This window comes from Pan paniscus, chromosome 19, assembly GCF_029289425.2.
Source record: "Pan paniscus chromosome 19, NHGRI_mPanPan1-v2.0_pri, whole genome shotgun sequence".
Lineage (NCBI taxonomy): Eukaryota > Metazoa > Chordata > Mammalia > Primates > Hominidae > Pan > Pan paniscus.
In genome coordinates this window covers 89,269,954-89,287,837 of record NC_073268.2, presented here as the reverse complement: position 1 = coordinate 89,287,837, position 17,884 = coordinate 89,269,954, and the positions used below count along the sequence as shown (strand labels likewise).

General features: G+C 51.9%; 1 protein-coding gene across 1 annotated transcript in view; it reads left to right on the top strand.

The window, feature by feature from the left end:
- The first annotated feature begins 2,052 nt into the window (after positions 1 to 2,052).
- Positions 2,053 to 17,884, top strand: part of CPSF4L (cleavage and polyadenylation specific factor 4 like) — a 27,696-nt gene continuing 11,864 nt past the window's right edge. The window contains exons 1-5 of the mRNA XM_034942811.3: positions 2,053 to 7,779; positions 8,513 to 8,563; positions 11,696 to 11,848; positions 15,506 to 15,601; positions 16,813 to 16,906. Coding sequence (XP_034798702.1) covers positions 7,611 to 7,779; positions 8,513 to 8,563; positions 11,696 to 11,848; positions 15,506 to 15,601; positions 16,813 to 16,906 — 563 coding nt within the window. The 5' untranslated portion in view covers positions 2,053 to 7,610. The remainder of the gene's footprint in view (positions 7,780 to 8,512; positions 8,564 to 11,695; positions 11,849 to 15,505; positions 15,602 to 16,812; positions 16,907 to 17,884) is intronic.

Sequence of the window (17,884 nt, the reverse complement as noted above, 5' to 3'; positions counted from 1 at the left end):
GGAATGAGTGAGTGAGTGGATGAGTGAGTGAATGAGAGAATGAGTGAGTGAATGAGAGAATGAGTGAGTGAATGAGTGAGTGAGTAAGTGGGTGAGTGAATAAATGAGTGAATGAGTGAGTGAATGAGTGAGTGGGTGAGTGAATGAGTGAGTGAATGGGTGAGTGAATGAGTGAATGAGTGAGTGAGTGAATGAGTAAGTGGGTGAGTGAGTGAATGAGTGAGTGAGTGAATGGGTGAATGAATGAGTGAATGAGTAAGTGGGTGAGTGAATGAATGAGTGAATGAGTGAGTGAGTGAATGAGTGAGTGAATGGGTGAATGAGTGAGTGAATGAGTGAACAAGTGAGTGAATGAGCAAATGGGTGAATGAGTGAGTGAATGAGTGAATAAATGAGTGAGTGAAAGAGTGAGTGAATAAGTGAATAGGTGAGTGAGTGAATAAATGAGTGAATGAGTGACTAAGTGAGTGAATAAGTGAATAGGTGAGTGAGTGAATAAATGAGTGAATGAATGAATAAGTGAGTGAATGAGTGAGTGGATGAATGAGTAAGTGAATGAGTGAGTGAGTGAGTGAGTGAATAGCTCCCCAGAGGAGGGAGGGTAAGAGCCAGATGTGGGAAGCCAGAGGACTGTGGTTAAGGAGGAGGAGACCAGAGTGTGACCCAAGCTGCCCCACCTGCCACCTCTGCCACTTCGGCTTTGCCGACAGGCCGGGCCTGCAGCTGTGGGTGACAGGCTCCTTTCTCACAGGGCATGGGGGGCAGGGGCTGAAGCCTGTGGAGTTTCCCTCTGAGCCCAGGGAGGCTTTGGGCAGCCTCTGCTCAGCCTGGAGAGGCTCTGGGCACAGAACCCCAGGCAGGGCGGAGGATGACCTGAAGACCAAGTGAAGACACGTCGCAGCAACAGTGGACAGGGAATGCTATCCGCACACCCCTTTGAGCAGGGCTGACTCCCTAAGCCCAAAATGTCCTATTTCCTTGATATTTGGACCAAAAGTAGAATCTGCATCCTACCTACTCAGGAACAAGCAAAGGCTCAGTAGCTGTCTTGGGCCTCAGGGGTCTGGGTTGTCTTCCCAGCCCAGGGGAGGTGGAGCCGTCTCCCACGCTTAGCTGGGTAGGCTGGAAGGAGCTGGCGTTGGGGCCAAGCCGACCTGAGCTTGTGGTCTTTAGGAAGCACATCTAAGCCTTTAGCCTCAGCTTTTTTCAGTTGTAGAAGAGAAAGAATAATAGCTCTCTTTGCAAGGTTTTGTGGGAATTAGAGAGAATACAACGTAAACAGTGAACCTAAACCAATTAAGTCCTAGTAACTGTTAGCAAAGGTTGGATTCTAGGCCCCCATTCCCACATCTACTGGCTATATAAGCTTAGGCAGTGGTTTCACTTCTGGGCCTTGATTTCCTTACCTATAAAACGGGTAGAGCAGCTTGGAAGTTTACCTTGAGAATGGGAGGAGCCTTGAATGAGAAGTGTGGGTGGTTTATTAGTCCTGTGGCTATTTCCAAGCCCCAAGGGGAAGTAGATGCCTTTCCCTGGGTGCAGGTGTCAGAACTGATGGACTTCTAGAGACTGAGTTCCTGCACAATGACAGAGCAGGACCATCCTGGCTGCAGGGCCTCCCTGCCCTGCACTTCAAGTGGCCACTGTGAAGCCAACAGCTGTCCCCTCCAAGTGGCATTCTTGGGGCACAAAGGGCGGTGGAGAGAGCAGGGCACACTGGCTCATTGTCCCTGGGACTGAGCAGCAGCAGCGGCGGGTGAGGGGCACCCCTCCTGACCTCCAGCCCCTCCCAACCCCGTGGCTATTCGGCTGCCAGGCCATCACTGCCGGATCTTACAGTAGCCCCCAGCAGCACCTGAAGCATCATGGGACCCCTTCCCCCATGGCATCTTTTACCAGGGGCCCTTAGGAATAATGCATTTTAAGAAGGGATAGGTCCAAGCGCAGTGGCTCATGCCTTTAATCCCAGCACTTTGGGAGTCCGAGGTGGGCGGATCACTTGAGGTCAGGAGTTCGAGACCGGCCTGGCCAACATGGTGAAACCCTGTCTCTACTAAAAATAAAAAAAGTAGCCAGGCATGGTGGCAGGCACCTGTAATCCCAGCTACTTAGGAGGCTGAAGCAGGAGAATCGCTTGAACCTGGGAGGCGGAGGTTGCAGTGAGCTGAGATTTCGCCACTGTACTCCAGCCTGGGGGACAGAGCAAGACTCTGTCTCGAAAATAAAACAACAACAACAAAAACCACTCCTGTGACAGGCACCCACGTGTACTTTCACTGATCCTCAGTCCTCCAGGGACATGGTGTGCATTGGTCCCATTTTACTAATGCAGAATCTGGGGTTCAGAGAGGCGATTAAATGCCTGACCCAGGATGTAGACTGGTAGCTGACAAAGGCTGGATTTGAACCCTGGCCTGCCTGACGCCCCTGTCTGCACTGTCGCCATAAAGGCAGGGCGCTCCGTGGAGAGGAAGGCAGGTACTCCAGATAAAAGAAAGGTGGACATGGCCATGATCTGTCCAGCAAAGCACTGGCTGCCGTTGATCCCAGGCCGGGGGCATGGGCATGAATGACCTTGCCAGGCCCTGCAGCCAGAGAATTCCAAAGCTCCCCCCACCTCCACCCCCGCTTTTCAGAGCAGAGCATTAATAAAGGGGAAGGAGCTGGATGATGACGATTCAGAAATTTGCAGCCCGAGCTAAATGAGAGCCTCATAATGATGGTGATTAAAAATTCACACTTCTGTTTGTACAGCGATTTGAGTGTCCACTTAGCACCATGAATCAATTAATAAACGGAAACACAAGGGCTAGGGATAAGCTCCAGGGCACAGAAGAGGGGGCTGTGAGGTTTCAGAGGGGACATCCCAGGGCTGGGGCACTGCTTTTTGTTGTTGTACGATGGGGACACTCGTTGGCTTCAAGAGCCATGAGGTGGGGCAGCTCCCCCGGCCTCAGCAAAGCTTAACAATCACTCAACTTCTCTGGGTGTCTGTTCGCTCATCTGTAAAAGCGGTGAGGTCAGCCAGGCACAGTGGCTCACACCTGTAAACTCAGCACTTTGGGAGGCCAAGGCGGGCAGATCACCTGCGGTTGGGAGTTCGAGACCAGCCTTATCATCATAGAGAAACCCCGTTTCTACTAAAAATACAAAATTAGCTAGTCGTGGTGGCGCATGCCTGTAATCCCAGCTGCTCGACGGGCTGAGGCAGGAGAATCGTTTGAACCTGGGAGGCGGAGGTTGTGGTGAGCCAAGATCGCGCCATTGCACTCCAGCCTGGGCAACAAGAGCAAAACTCAGTCAAAAAAAAAAAAAAAAAAAAAAAAAAAAGGTGGGATCTTCCAAAACTAAATTTCTTTCTTTCTTTCTGTTGGGACAGGGTCTTACTTTGTCACCCAGGCTGGAGTGCAGTGGTGCAATCATGGCTCACTATAGCCTTGACCTCCCGGGCTCGAGGGACCCTCTTGCTTCAGCCTCCTGAGTAGCAGCTGGGACTACAGGCATGCGCCACCGTGATTAGCTAATTTTTAAATTTTTTGTAGAGATGGAATCTCACCATGTTGCCCAGACTGGTCTCGAACTCCTGGGCTCCAGTGATCTTCCTGCCTTGGCCTCCCAAAGGGTTAGGATTACAGGCATGAGCCACCGCGCCCAGCCTTGAACCTGAATGCCAAGTGAGAAGGTCTATTCATTTCCTAGAGCTGCTGTCACAAATCACCACAAAGGTGGCTGAATACAATAGGAATTCATTCTCTCACATTCTGGAGGCTGGAAGCCCGAGGTCAAGATATAGGCAGGGTTGGTTCCTTCTGGAGGCTCTGAGGGAGAGTCTGTCCCACATCTCTCTCCTGGCTTCTGGTGCAGACGGCAATCTTTGGCCATCCACGGAAGCTGGGTCACCCCAGTCTCCACCTCTGTCTCCCCATGGCCTTCTCTGTGTCCCCTCTGTGCCTGTGTCTCAATTATCCCTCTCCTTTCTCTCATAATCACACCAGTTACTCGGTTTAGGAATCATCCTAATTCCAGGATGTCCCATCTTGAGATCCTTACCTGAATGACACCTGCAAAGACCCTGCTTCTAAAGAAGTTCATGTTCACAGGTACCAGGGGTTAAGACTTTGATTTTTTTTATTTTTTATTTTTATTATTTTTATTTTTATTTTTATTTTTGAGATGGAGTCTAGCTCTGTTGCTCAGGCTGGAGTGCAGTGGTGCAATCTTGGCTCTCTGCAACCTCCGCCTCCTGGGTTCAAGCGATTCTCCTGACTTAGCCTCCCAAGTAGATGGGACCACAGGTGCTTGCCACCATGCCCTGCTAATTTTTGTTTGTTTGTTTGTTTGTTTGTTTTTGAGACAGAGTTTCGCTCTTGTTGCCCAGGCTGGAGTGCAATGGCGCGATCTCGGCTCACCGCAACCTTTACCTCCCGGGTTCCAGCGATTCTCCTGCCTCAGCCTCCCAAGTAGCTGGGATTACAGGTGTGCGCCACCACGCCTGGCTAATTTTGTATTTTTAGTAGAGACGGGGTTTCTCCATGTTGATCAGACTGGTCTCGAACTCCCAACCTCAGATGATCCGCCCACCTCGGCTTCCCGAAGTGCTGGGATTACAGGCGTCAGCCACCGCGCCCAGCCAATTTTTTGTATTTTTAATAGAGACGGGGTTTCACCATGTTGGCCAGGCTGCTCTTGAACTCCTGACCTCAGTTGATCCACCCACCTTGGACTCCCAAAGTGCTGGGATTACAGACGTGAGTGAGCCAACATGCCTGGCCTTTTTTTTTTTTTTTCCTTTGAAAAAAGGGTCTTGCTCTGTCACCCAGGCTGGAGTACAGTGGTGCAATCATGGCTTACTGCAGCCTCAACCTCCTGGACTCAAGCAATCCTCCTGCCTCAGCCTCCCAAGTAGCTGGAACTACGGACATGTGCCACCATGCCCACCTAATAATTTTTTAATTTTTTGTAGAGATGGGAGTCCTGCTTTGTTGCCCAGGCTGGTCTTGCACTCCCGGGCTCAGGTGATCCTCCTGCCTTGGCCTCTGAAAATGCTGGGATTACAGGCGTGAGCCACTGCACCTGGCCTAGACCTAGACTTTTTGGGTAGCCAGTTCAATTTACTGCAGAAGGTATTTTGAATAAGCAAAAACTATGAATGCAAGCCCCGTTGTTTGTGTGCCAAACTAATGATGAGCCACTGGGAGAAGGGATTTCATCCATGTGACACCCACCACACACCTCTGCTGGCCAGGCACCTAGAAGTGGGATGGGAAGCCCCCGGTGGAGGAGCAGAGAAGCTGGGGTGCTGGAGGGAGGAGTCTTAGCCAGGAGTCTCCTTCATGTTCATCCCTCATCAATTAACTCTTGCAGGCCACCAGAGTAGCAGAAAGATCTCTGGGCTATATCCCCAGGGCTCTCATGATTTTAAAAAATCATCCCCAGGCTGGGCACGGTGGCTCATGCCTGTAATCCTAGCACTTTGGGAGGATGAGGCAGGCAGATCACCTGAGGTCAGGAGTTCGAGACCAGCCTGGCCAATATGGCGAAACCCTGTCTCTACTAAAAGTACAAAAATTAGCCAGGTGTGGTGGTGTGGGCCTGTAATCTCAGCTACTCGGGAGGCTGAGGCAGGAGAATTGCTTGAACCTGGGAGGCAGAGGTTGCAGTGAGCCGAGATCGCGCCACTGCATTCCAGCCTGGTCAATAGAGCGAGACTCAGTCTCAAAAAAAAAAAAAAAAAAAAAAAAAAATTCATCCTCTAAGCAGCCCCCGTCCAGTCTTCCCCCACCATCCCTCAGAGAGCCATGTACCGTTCTCAGAGCCCTGTGGTGGCTCTGCTGCCTTCACGATCACTTCCCCCCAAAGCTGGCCCCAGCAGGCCCCCCAGAGTTGGGTCCCTTCTCAGCTCTTAAGCCTCATTGCCCCCATTCCACCTCTTTACCCCCGCTTCTGCCAAACCAAACCCTTGAGCGCCTCCTCGGCCTTCACATTGCTCCATGCCCCAACCTTCATACTGCTGGCCTTCTTCCAGAACATTCTCTCCCCATCGTCATGACTCTCCGTTGAGAGCTCTCCCTGCTACCCCTTCCTGACCTGCTGGGCCCCTCGTGCCTCCATTGCATTATTGTGTGAATGGCTAATGTCCCCTCCTTGATGGGGCCATCTCTGAGGATAGGGACGTGGCCCTAGTGCAGAGATGCTCAGGGATGTTTAGGGAAGGAAGTCATCAAGAGACCTAGATTTGAACCCCATCCATATCGCCTCCCAAACCACGTGGTCTTGGCCTCCCTGGGCTTTGATTCCCTCATCGGTCCTGCCTGCGCTGCCAGGCTTCTGTGAGCCTCTAATGAGCCTGTGTTGACAGATGAATGCATTCTTGGGACTACTAATCAACGCATACAACTAAGGCCAAGAGAAGCCAGGGTTTCTACCCCAGGGACCCCCTTGGCCCCACCCTCTAGCAGCCCTGGAGCTGGGTCCCTCTGCCTCTCCCAGGATGCAGTCAGAGGCCTGAGCTTCTGGAAACTCTTGGATCTCGTCCCTGCTCCTCCCAGTCCCACCTCAGCTCCAGGTGTCTATCTCTCCAGCTATTTTCTTTTCTGATCTGGAGTTCAAAAGAACAGATCTAGGAGCAACAGCCACGGGGAACAACAGCCAGCAGGCTAGTTCATGTTGGCCCAGCTGGGAGCCTGCGGGGCTGCCCACCTCTCCCTGCTGGGTTTGGGCACCCAGAAAGGAGGGCGTATGGGTTCTGGTTCTATGGGCATTAAAAGCCAATGTGACTGAGAACAGCAGCTCTAGTTAGAGGCAAGGCCAGTTTGGGGCCAGAGCAGGAGGAGGGGGAACCTGGTCTAATTAGAGCCCTAACATGCTCCTTTGAAAGCATTTTCAGATGTCCCCAGCCCTGCAGGCAGGGGTGGTATAGTAATAATAAAACAACATTTGCATAGAGATTTCATTTATAAAGCACTTTCTCAGGGGTGGGGTGGCACTGGGTGGCCCTGTGGAATCCTGGCTGGGAGGCCGCCCTGGCCTTGGTCGGTTCCGCCCTCCCGCCAAGCTGGCGATTGTGTGCGAGGTAAACAAAGCGCCATTCATCCAACTGTTTCAGTTCCTCTCCTCTTCATTCCTTTTCCCTGTCTCCCATGAAGAGCTCACTCGGGGCTTGTCACTCAGGCCAGAAAAGGGGTGTCAGGGGCCCCAGAGGGAGACCCCTTCCCTGATGGGAAGAAGCGGGGAGGTGGGACGGCTCCCTCCCTCTGCAAACCCCCACCACCCCCCAGCTCTGGCAGAATAACAGCCTTGCTGCGGTTGGTTTGTGCAACTCTTTGCTAACCTGTGGCTGTGTCTTCATGGACAAAGTATGAGCCCAGGTTTGGTAATGTCTGCGTGCACGCCACGTTTGTGTTTGGTAACATGCAGAGATAAGCAGTTTGTGGGGCTCGAGTAGGCCTTGTGGGCCCTGGGGCGTCTGCCCCTGCACTGGGTGGGCCGGGTGAGGCAGCTGGGCCCTGCTCCTGTACAGCCCAGGCTGGAGCGTCCCCTGCAGTCACCTGGCCACTGGCACCCTGGGGTGAAGGGGGAGGCATTGGGCGCTGGCCCCTTAAGGGCCTCTGATGAGCTATATTGGGCCCACCTGCCTGGGTTCCAGCAGCTTCCGCAGCCCCAGCAGGAGACGGAGGATGCAAGAGGTCATTGCGGGGCTAGAGCGGTTCACCTTTGCCTTCGAGAAGGATGTCGAGATGCAGAAGGGCACTGGGCTCCTGCCTTTCCAGGGCATGGACAGTGAGTGAGGGTGGGGCCACTTTCCCTCCCCTACCTTCTCTGTTTTTTTTTCTTTGAGACGGAGTCTCGCTCTGTAGCCCAGGCTGGAGTGCAGTGGCACAATCTCGGCTCATTGCAAGCTCTGCCTCCTGGGTTCACGCCATTCTCCTGCCTCAGCCTCCCGAGGAGCTGGGACTACAGGCGCCCGCCACCACGCCCAGCTGATTTTTTGTATTTTTAGTAGAGACCGGGTTTCACCGTGTTAGCCAGGATGGTCTCGAACTCCTGACCTCGTGATCCGCCCGCCTTGGCCTCCCAAAGTGCTGGGATTACAGGCATGAGCCACCACGCCCAGCCTCCCTCCCCCTTCCTTCTCTACAGGCCTCTCTGCTCAACTCCCTGATGCGACTGCCCCTTCTCTGTCTCTCTCTTCTGTGGCTTCGGGGCAACCCATTTTCCAGACTGAGAAAGAGAGGCACAGAGAGACGGTGAATTGAGAGAAGCCACACTGGCCTCCCGTGCTCCTGGGCCAGCCTTGAGCCCCTCGAGCTCCTCTGTTTCAGAGTTGGGGGGTTAAGGGTTGAGGTCTGCTGGCTGGCTCTGCAGGTTAACCTCTACAGGGCCCAGATTTGGGGTCCCATAGGCCAGAGCCTGGGGGAGGTCTAGGTGGGACATGCCGATAAGAGGTGGAGGCTTCTGGAACAGCTGCAGCCTCTGGGGAAGCTACCTTCTCCATTCCCTCTTCTCCTTCCAGAGTCGGCCTCAGCTGTGTGCAACTTCTTCACTAAAGGGCTCTGTGAGAAAGGTGAGTTAGCAGACAGGCCTGGGCCCCAAGCTGGGTGAGTGTAGGGTCTGTCTGAGCTACACCCAGCAGGGGCTCTGCCTGGCCTGGGATAGGGTGTCGAATTTGCACCTGGGGAGGGAAAATTGGGATGGAACAGAATTTTATTTTTATTTTATTTATTTATTTTTAGATGGAATCTCGCTCTGTTGCCCAGGCTAGAGTGATCTGGCGTGATCTCAACTCACTGCAACCTCTGCCTCCTGGGTTCAAGCAATTCTCCTTCCTCAGCCTCCCGAGTAACTGGAACTACAGGTGCATGCCACCAAGCCCAGCTAATTTTTGCATTTTTAGTAGAGATGGGGTTTTGTCATGTTGGCCAGGCGGGTCTCAAACTCCTCACCTCAGGTGATCCACCTGCCTGGGCCTCCCAAAGTGCTGGGATTACAGGCGTGAGCCACCATGCCCGGCCATGGAGCAGAATTTTAGACTTACAGGTAGACAAAGGATAAGTGGTTGGATCCACCGAGCAGCCTGCCCCTCCCCTAAGATTTCCCCGCCTCAGCAGCAGTCTTCATAGTTTGCAGTTCACATCAGGGTAACCAGGCTGCCTGGAAAGGGGTATTTTTTTCTTTCTGCCTTGCTGGGATGGGCGTGTGTCTGAGCTTTGGCCTGTGCATTCCCAGGAGGCTCCAGCTTCTTAATGTTTTTCTTGATTTCCTCCCAGCTAGAAGAGAGGCATCCTTCTCCCCCAGTCCCCTGCTCTGACTCAGTTTGGAAACTGGTCAATTGTCTCATCCATTCCCTATGCCCTGAGGTAGCACCTGCCACCATCTTTGAAATGCTATCAAAAAGCATCCTCCACTTCTCTCCTGCCCTGACTTTGGGTCAGTACTGTCTTCCTAGGCCCCTCTCCCCAAATGCAGCCATTCTGGGAAGGCCTGACTCAAATATAAGAGTTTTCAACTTTTCTTCTGGCTCATGGCTCACGTAGAGGCTCTTTCCACAGAAATATACAATTGCCAAAAAAACCTGGCTTCCAGTTTTAGGGTTTCCCTGTCTTCCTACCGCTTGCCTATACATTTAGGTTAAGAAATCTCACTGGTGTGAGAGTTTAGGACATGCTTTCTGATCCAAATGACTCTGTCCCTGGAAGCTGGGGGGCTGGAGGGGACCAGGAAAGGAGGACCTGGGGCCATGTTTGCCCACCTGCCTTGTTTGTCTTGGGGCCAGCCCTGGACCATGCAGGGAGAAGGGAAATGGGATCACTGGTTGCCCAAGGCCTTGTGCACCCAGGACCCTGCAGGCTCAATGTGGACTGAGTGGCGTCTCCTCAGCTCAGCCCATCCAGTCCCTAGAGCAGTGGTTCCTAGCAACACCCTTCTGCAAAGAAAGAAAGCTATTATGGTGGAAGGTCAGAACCAAGCAAGTCAATAGCCAGGGGTGGAGGTTAGGGGTATTTAAAAAGAGCACCTTGGCCAGGGGAGTAGGCTCACACTTGTAATTCCAGCACTTTGAGAGGCAGAGGCTGGAGAATCGCTCAAGACCAGCCTGGGCAACATAGCGAGACCCCATCTCTACAAAACATAATTTTTTATTTTTAAAAAAAGGAAAAATGGAAAGAACACCTCCCCTAGCCCCCAAATTATGTCAGAGAACTGGCCAGGCATGAGGCTGGACCTGCTTAGAAACTCAGGAACTGCCAGCCTGGATGACATGACAAAGCCCTGTCTCTACAAAAAAATAAAAAAATTAGCTCAGTGTGGTGGTGCATGCCTGTAGTCCCAGCTACTCGGGAGGCTGAGATGGGAGAACTCCTGAGTCTAGGAGGTTGAGGCTACAGTAAGCCATGACTTTGCCATTGCACTCCAGCCTGGGCAACAGACTAAGATCCTGTCTCAAATAAATAAATTAAAAAGAAAGAAATTTAGGAACTGGGTGTCCTTCCTGCTAATAGCAAGGCAGACTTGAGTGAAGATGATAAAGCAGTTAAATGTAACATTTCCATGGAATATTCCTTATAAATCATTACAAAGTTGGCTCTTCTGTCACCCTGTTAGGTCTCTGGAATCGGGAAGCATAACATTTGATGTTTTTAAAGATGGGAATTCAACACACCCTTACTGAGCACTTACTATGTGCCAGGGGCTGGGCTGGGTGTGGGGATTCTGGGCTGGAAAGCCTGGCCCCGCTCCCTGGCAGGACGAGAGGGGGTGTTAGGCACTCTGGGAATGAAAAGGGGGCAGCTGTTCTGAGACCAGGTACTTCCCTGGAGAAGGGCATGGCACGCCAGGCAGATGGGAAGGATGGGCAAAGGTGTGGTAGTGGGAACAGCTGTGCTTTAAGAAGAGCTTGCCCTGGCCAGTCACGGTGGCTCAAGCCTGTAATCCCAGCACTTTGGGAGGCTGAGGTGGATGGATCACCTGAGATCAGGAGTTCGAGACCAGCCTGGCCAACGTGGTGAAACCCCGTCTCTACTAAAAATAAAAAAAAATAAAAAAAATAGCCGGGTGTAGTTGCAGGTGTAATCCCAGCTACTTGGGAGGCTGAGGCAGGAGGATCACTTGAACCTGGGAGGTGGAGTTTGCAGTGAGCTGAGACCATGCCATTGCTCTCTAGCATGGGCAACAGAGCGAGACGCCATCTCAAAAACAAGAACTTGGCTGGGCGCGGTGGCTCACGCCTGTAATCCCAGCACTTTGGGAGGCCGAGGTGGGCAGATCACGAGGTCAGGAGATCGAGACCATCCTGGCTAATATGGTGAAACCCTGTCTCTACTAAAAAATACAAAAAATTAGCAGGGCGTGGTGGCGGGCGCCTGTAGTCCCAGCTACTCAGGAAACGGAGGCAGGAGAATGGCGTGAACCCAGGAGGCAGAGCTTGCAGTGAGCCAAGATCACGCCGCTGCACTCCAGCCTGGGCGACAGAGCAAGATTCTGTCTCAAAAAAAAAAAAAAAACCAAAAAAACAAAACAAAACTCTCCCTTCATGCTGCCTCAGCTCCCAGTTCCAGCCCCTACAGGGTCCAGGTGAAGGGATAAGGGGAGAGCCGCTGGGGACTGAGTCAGGTACCCTCCTGGGGAATCCCCTGGAGGGCTGAGCCGGGCCCAGGCTGTGGATGAGGGGCCTCCCAGCCAGCTGCTCTGGTGTCTCCAGGGAAACTCTGCCCCTTCCGACATGACCGAGGGGAGAAGATGGTGGTGTGCAAGCACTGGCTCCGGGGGCTCTGCAAGAAGGGTGATCACTGCAAGTTCCTGCACCAGTATGACCTCACCAGGATGCCTGAGTGCTACTTCTACTCCAAGTTTGGTAAGGCCTCTTCCTGGCTCGGTGCCTCACCCTGGAGGGTGGCAGTGTGGGCTGTGAGATGGGAAGAAGGTTTCTAGAGGAGCGGGCACGCAGAGGAGGCTGGACATGTCCCTGGAGGCCAGAGAGACCTGTCTGAGTCTCAGGTGTCTGTTCTCCAAACCCCTAGACAAGCAGAAGTGCACCCTGAAGTCCCTGCCCTTTACTGCCCCCTGGATCAAGGTGCATACCAGATACCCCCAAAAGGGAAGAAGGGATTGTTTCTCTCCCCATTCTTGGTTCATCACACACCCAGCCTGACTATATTGAAATGTCTCAAATGAGCCATCTCTCAGGCCCCGGCTAGAACTTCTCGAATATCAGGCCTTCAGAGCCACATTCACGATGCCTGCTGTACCCTCAAAGCCCCAGCACCACTGTCTGCTCTTCCAACGGTCTTGCTATTTTAACTCTTACTTTAGAAGAAACTTTGCATTGTTTCCATAAACGGAGAACTAGCATCACTTGTTGGAAATCAAAGGTCATTGTAAACATAAATCCATGAGGTCCAGAGGTCTAGCACCTAAAGTCATCTTGTGCGGTCAAGCCTGGACCAGCATCTTACCTCCCTCTGGCTTCAAGGCATCCTTTGTCCTTTTATTTATTTTTATATATTTTTTTGAGACAGCGTCTTGCTCTGTCCCCCAGGCTGGAGTGCAGTGGCGTGATCTTGGCTCACTGCAATCTCCACCTCCCGGGTTCAAGCCATTCTCCTGCCTCAGCCTCCTGAGTAGCTGGGATTACAGGTACCCACCACCATGCCCGGCTAATTTTTATATTTTTAGTAGAGACGGGGTTTTGCCACGTTGGCCAGGCTGGTCTTGAACTCCTGACCTCAGGTGATCCACCTGCCTTGGCCTCCCTAAGTGCTGGGATTATCAGTGTGAGCTGCGGTGCCCGGCCTCCTTTGTCCTTTTAATCAAGGGACTGTTTATGAGGCAGCTGCAGCCACTTTCCCGCTTACTTAAGAAAGGAATTTGTAAATGTGCTTCAGGTCTCACCCTTCACAATACGATTCTACAGCTCAGAGCTTTTCGGAGCTGGAAGGAGCCTTACGGATTATCTAGTCCAGTGGTTTTCCAACTGTATTCCATAAAGAGTGACCTACAAAGAGAGAGCTGGCAGAATCCCCTGGATGCCCCTGACTCAGGAGGCTTGGCTTCCAAATGTGGCTGCAGCCAGCTTCAGGGCCCCCCAAGCGGCTGCTCCTCGTTAGTGCCAATGGGAGGGTCCTGGGTACCTGAGAAGGAGGTAAAGCATTGCCTAGGCCAGTCAGAGCCCCACCCAGGCTAGTATTCCATTTCCTGCCTGCTCCTGGGAGGCAAAGGCATGGCAGTTCCTGAGAGCTGCCCCCATGTCTCCCCTGAAAGGACAATGTTTATCCAAGTTCCCTTTGGTCACTGCCTAGCATTCTGTGACTTTAGTAATAAAATGCCACCTACTTAGTTATTCCCTCAGTAGCCCTCGGTGTTTGTTTGGGGATCAGGTGCTCCTGGGCATGGATACAGGAACAGGACCAGGTCCCCCTCCGCCCCCAGATAACTCCAATTAGTAGAGGACAGACTTGTAAGCCCATGATTACAAGATGTAATCTACTGTTCTTACAGTAAATGAATGCATATGGCTTTCGAATATCAAAGCGATGATCACTCTAATTGGAATCAGAGTGTTGCTGGGGAGGTGTAGGAGTGGGACAGAGTCACTGGAAGGGCCTGGTGTCCGGGGTCTTCCGCCCAGTACCCCCGTCTCTGAATGGCGGATTGAAGGCTGAGGTGCTGCTGCCACCTGCTGGCCAGGCCAGGAATGCAGAGACGTGCACGCAGCAGAACGGCAACCAGTGTAGATGACTTCCTGTTATCTCCATCCATCAAATGCTGGCCAGCATCACCTAGGGGGTGATGTCACTTTGATTCATTAGAAAGCTCAAGCCCAGAGTCAGCACTCTGCCCAGTGCTGTACACTGACAATGAACAAATGAACCCTTCATGAACGTGAGGAAGCTGAATGAAATGGATGTGGCCTTTTCCCCTCTCTGAGCCCCGGCGTTCTCTGTGAAATGAGAGGGCTGGGAAAGAATGGTGGTTTTAAACTCTTAGGAATCAGGGGTACTCTCCTTTTTTTTTTTTTTTCTTCTTTTTTTGGAGACAGAGTCTCGCACTGTTGCCCAGGCTGGAATGGAATGGCACAATCTCGACTCACTGCAACCTCTGCCTCCCAGGTTCAAGCGATTCTCCCACCACAGCCTCCTGAATAACTGGGACTACAGGCACGTGCCACCACACCTGGCTAATTTTTGTATTTTTAGTAGAGATGGGGTTTCACCATGTTGGCCAGTCTGGTCTCAAACTCCTGACCTCAAGTGATCCTGAGGATCACCACCTCGGCTTCACAAAGTGCTGGGATTACAGGCATGAGCCACTGTGCCTGGCCTAGGGGTACTTTCCTTTAGGCGAAACCTTGCTTTGTAGAGGCCCAGTGTATAAAATAGATCTTCCTGGAGCAATTTGAAAATCAGTGGAATAGACGCTATGACGCTCCTTCAGCTCTGAAAAGCACTGAGCTGTAGACATTTAAGGAGGATGAAGTTGGAAAGATTCATGAGTTCTCAACTTGAATGAAGTGAAAGTGGGATGAATCTTCCCCCATGCTTCCTTCAGAGCTTTCTTCCTAAGAGAAATCTAAGAGAGCTCTTAAAATGACACCTGGGGCCGGGCGTGGTGGCTCACACCTGTAATCCCAGCACTTTGGGAAGCCAAGGTGGGCGGATCACGAGGTCAGGAGTTCAAGACCAGCCTGGCCAACATGGTGAAACCCCATCTCTACTAAAATACAAAAAATTAGCCATCCGTGGTGGCACATGCCTGTAATCCCAGCTACTTGGGAGGTTGAAGCAGGAGAATTGCTTGAACCCGGGAGGCGGAGGTTGCAGTGAGCTAAGATTGTGCCATTGCACTCCAGCCTGGGCAACAGAGTAAAACCCTGTCTCAAAATAATAATAATAATAATGACACCTGGGTAGCCTGGGCCTACTGGGCTGGCTCCCTGTAGGAAATAAACTAAACCTGAGACTTGGTCTAATCCATAGAGAGATGATGACGCAGGCTTAGTATAATGCAGGTGCCCACTCTGTAGAATGTTTCTTTTCATACCTGTGCCAACTTGAGCAGGGCTCTGCTTTTCTTTGCATTTCCACCAAGGGGAACAGCTTCCCTAGGCTCTGCAGGCAGCATGGGTTTTGTAGTAGAGATGAAGAGGGGGCTGCAGTTACAGCGACATGGAAATATCTCCACTTAACGTCGCAGGCCTTCTCGGCTCTCCTTGTTCCTGCTAGCCTCTAATGGCCTTCAGTTCCAGTGCCTCCTTCTCCATCTGGGGTCCCCCACTCTTACTCTTCCAGAGGTGTATATTCAGACCATGCCCTGCTTAGCAAATAGGACTGGGATCCACCCTTTTTAGACTGCAGGAAGGATTAGGCATACTTGCCATCTTCAAAAAGCTGGTGACTCCCAGAATAAAGGCCAGTGTCTTCTGTGTTTGTGAGGGGCAAGGTCAATCTGGTTTGGGGACACAGAAGTGATCACAAAGAGAAACTGCTTCTACAGAGAGTGCTGGGATTTTCAGGTGACTGCAGCAACAAGGAGTGTTCCTTCCTCCATGTGAAGCCAGCTTTCAAGTCCCAGGACTGTCCTTGGTATGACCAAGGTTTCTGCAAGGACGGTGAGGCCTTGGAAGCCAGGGAGCCCTAGGGGCTGTGGGGATCAGGGTGGGAGCTCTCAGCAGGGGAGGGGCCATTTTCCTGATGAGGCTGTGCCTTGGAGAAACCCCAAATAGAAGGCCTTTCTGTAGTTCTCCTCCAGCTCTGCTGTGACACACAAAACACAGCCTGGTGTGGGGCCATAACAGGCTTCTTGAGGCAGACTGACTTGGGTTCAAATCCTACCTTCAGCATGTATCAGCTGCATGCCTTTCTCCAAGTTACTGAACCACACAGGAAGCTCTTGACACAGGGTCAGGCCCATAGGAGACGCTTAGTTCATGTGTGCTCTCTTCTGCATTCCACTTACCCACCTGGGGGGTCCTGAGTGTTGCTTAAGCATGTCCTACCTTTCCCATTGCTGCCAGCCAAATTTAAGAGGCAGCTTCCCCCAGCAGGGTTCCCATGCCCTAAGCAACAGGGTTTCTCCCTCTCCTTTGTCTTCAGATAGGTTTTTCTTACGGAGTTCTTAGTGCTGTTGGTTTTAGGGATCTGGGCGGGGGTGAGGGCTGCTGAGAAGATCAGTAGGATTGTGGGGTTAGCTTTTTTCTTTCTATCACCCAGGTTGGAGTGCAGTGGTGCGATCTTGGCTCACTGCAACCTCCACCTCCCAGGTTCAAGCAATTCTCCTGCCTCGGCCTCCCAAGTAGCTGGGGTTACAGGTGTGCACCACCATGCCCAGCTAATTTTTGTATTTTTAGTAGAGACAGGGTCTCACCATGTTGCCCAGGCTGGTCTCGAACTCCTGGGCTGAAGTGATCCACCCACCTTGGCCTCCCAAATGCTGGGATAACAGGTGTGAGCCACCCCACCCGGCCAGGTCAGCTTTTTCTCAGCTGTACCTCCCATACCTAAATAAATAAAAGGCAACAAAGTGTGGTTCATATCCATGCAAGTCCTCCAGGACACAGCATGTCAGTGACATTTCCAACTCTATTTCAGAACTTGCCAGCTGACACCTGCTCCAGCACATTCCAAGGTTCCTTTTCCCCATCCCTGTCTCATGGCTAGAAGTGGATGCTTTAGGGTGGTACAGAAAGGACGGGAAGATTTATCCACCCCTATTAAGTGAAGCCCCTATGACCATCCACACCCTTCCTAGGGAGCTTTTTCATGTGTGTTTTCCCCTCTTGCTGAAGCGGATCCTTCTCATCACTTTCTCTTTGCTCAGCAGGTCCTCTGTGTAAATACCGCCATGTCCCCAGAATAATGTGTCTCAACTATTTAGTCGGCTTCTGCCCCGAGGGACCCAAGTGCCAATTTGCTCAGTAAGTATGATCCCTCAGTTACCAACTCCCACCAGAGTGCTAGGCCTGACCTTCTAGTTCTAGATCTTTCCATACCTTCGCTGGTCCTTAGTGGAAAATGAAGCATCTGGCAAGCATCCGCTCCAGTATTTTCCTGGCACCACTGCCTGACCCTGGCAATCTCAGAACTCTAACCCATCCTCTTAATGTGTATTCATGCTGGGGATGGGTGTCGATCTTTTCACAAACTGTTCTAGTAATAACAGAAGAAACACTTAATGCCCATTTCTCCCCAGTCCTCTGTAATTCTCCCTCACGCCCTGGCTAAGGGAGGGCAACTTCCCTACAGGGTTCTGAAATATGAAATCTGCAGCAGGCTGGCGCAGAGCGTGTTAATGAGCAGAAGATGGGAGGGCGAGAGCTGAGCTGTAATCGTCTCTCTCTCCACTTCCCTTAGTCCCAAGATGAATCTTTTACTCAACCCGAGTTACATGAAGGTGAGTGCAGGCAGGCACGTGCCGTCATGCCTCATCCCTTTATTCCCACTCCTTTCTGCTCCCCAGGGAAGCTCACCCAGCAGCACTGCATGGTTCCCAGCGAACCCTCACTCTCCTTTGAAAGGCATGTCATCATGCATGTGGGACACATATATGTGGTTGTTCCTCCCAGACTCCTCTCCAACCTCTAGAATCTCTGCTGTGGGTAGGGTAGGACTTCTCTGTTGACCAGCCCAAGGCTTTCCTTCTGCTAGCTGGGTAGCACGCATGGTTTTTGGAATCAGGGCTGGCCCTGATTGAGAACTGTGCTCAGTCCCTATGGAGAGACACACACTCTCTATAGACCCAAGTGTTGATGAGCGCCTGTGTCAGGGGTTGGTAAACTACAGCCTGTGGGCCAAGTCCAGCCTGCTGCCTGTCTTTGTACAGGCGAGGGGCTAAGAATGGTTTGTAAAAAGTGGGAGGAAAATCAAAATATTTTGTGACATGTGAAATTAATTCC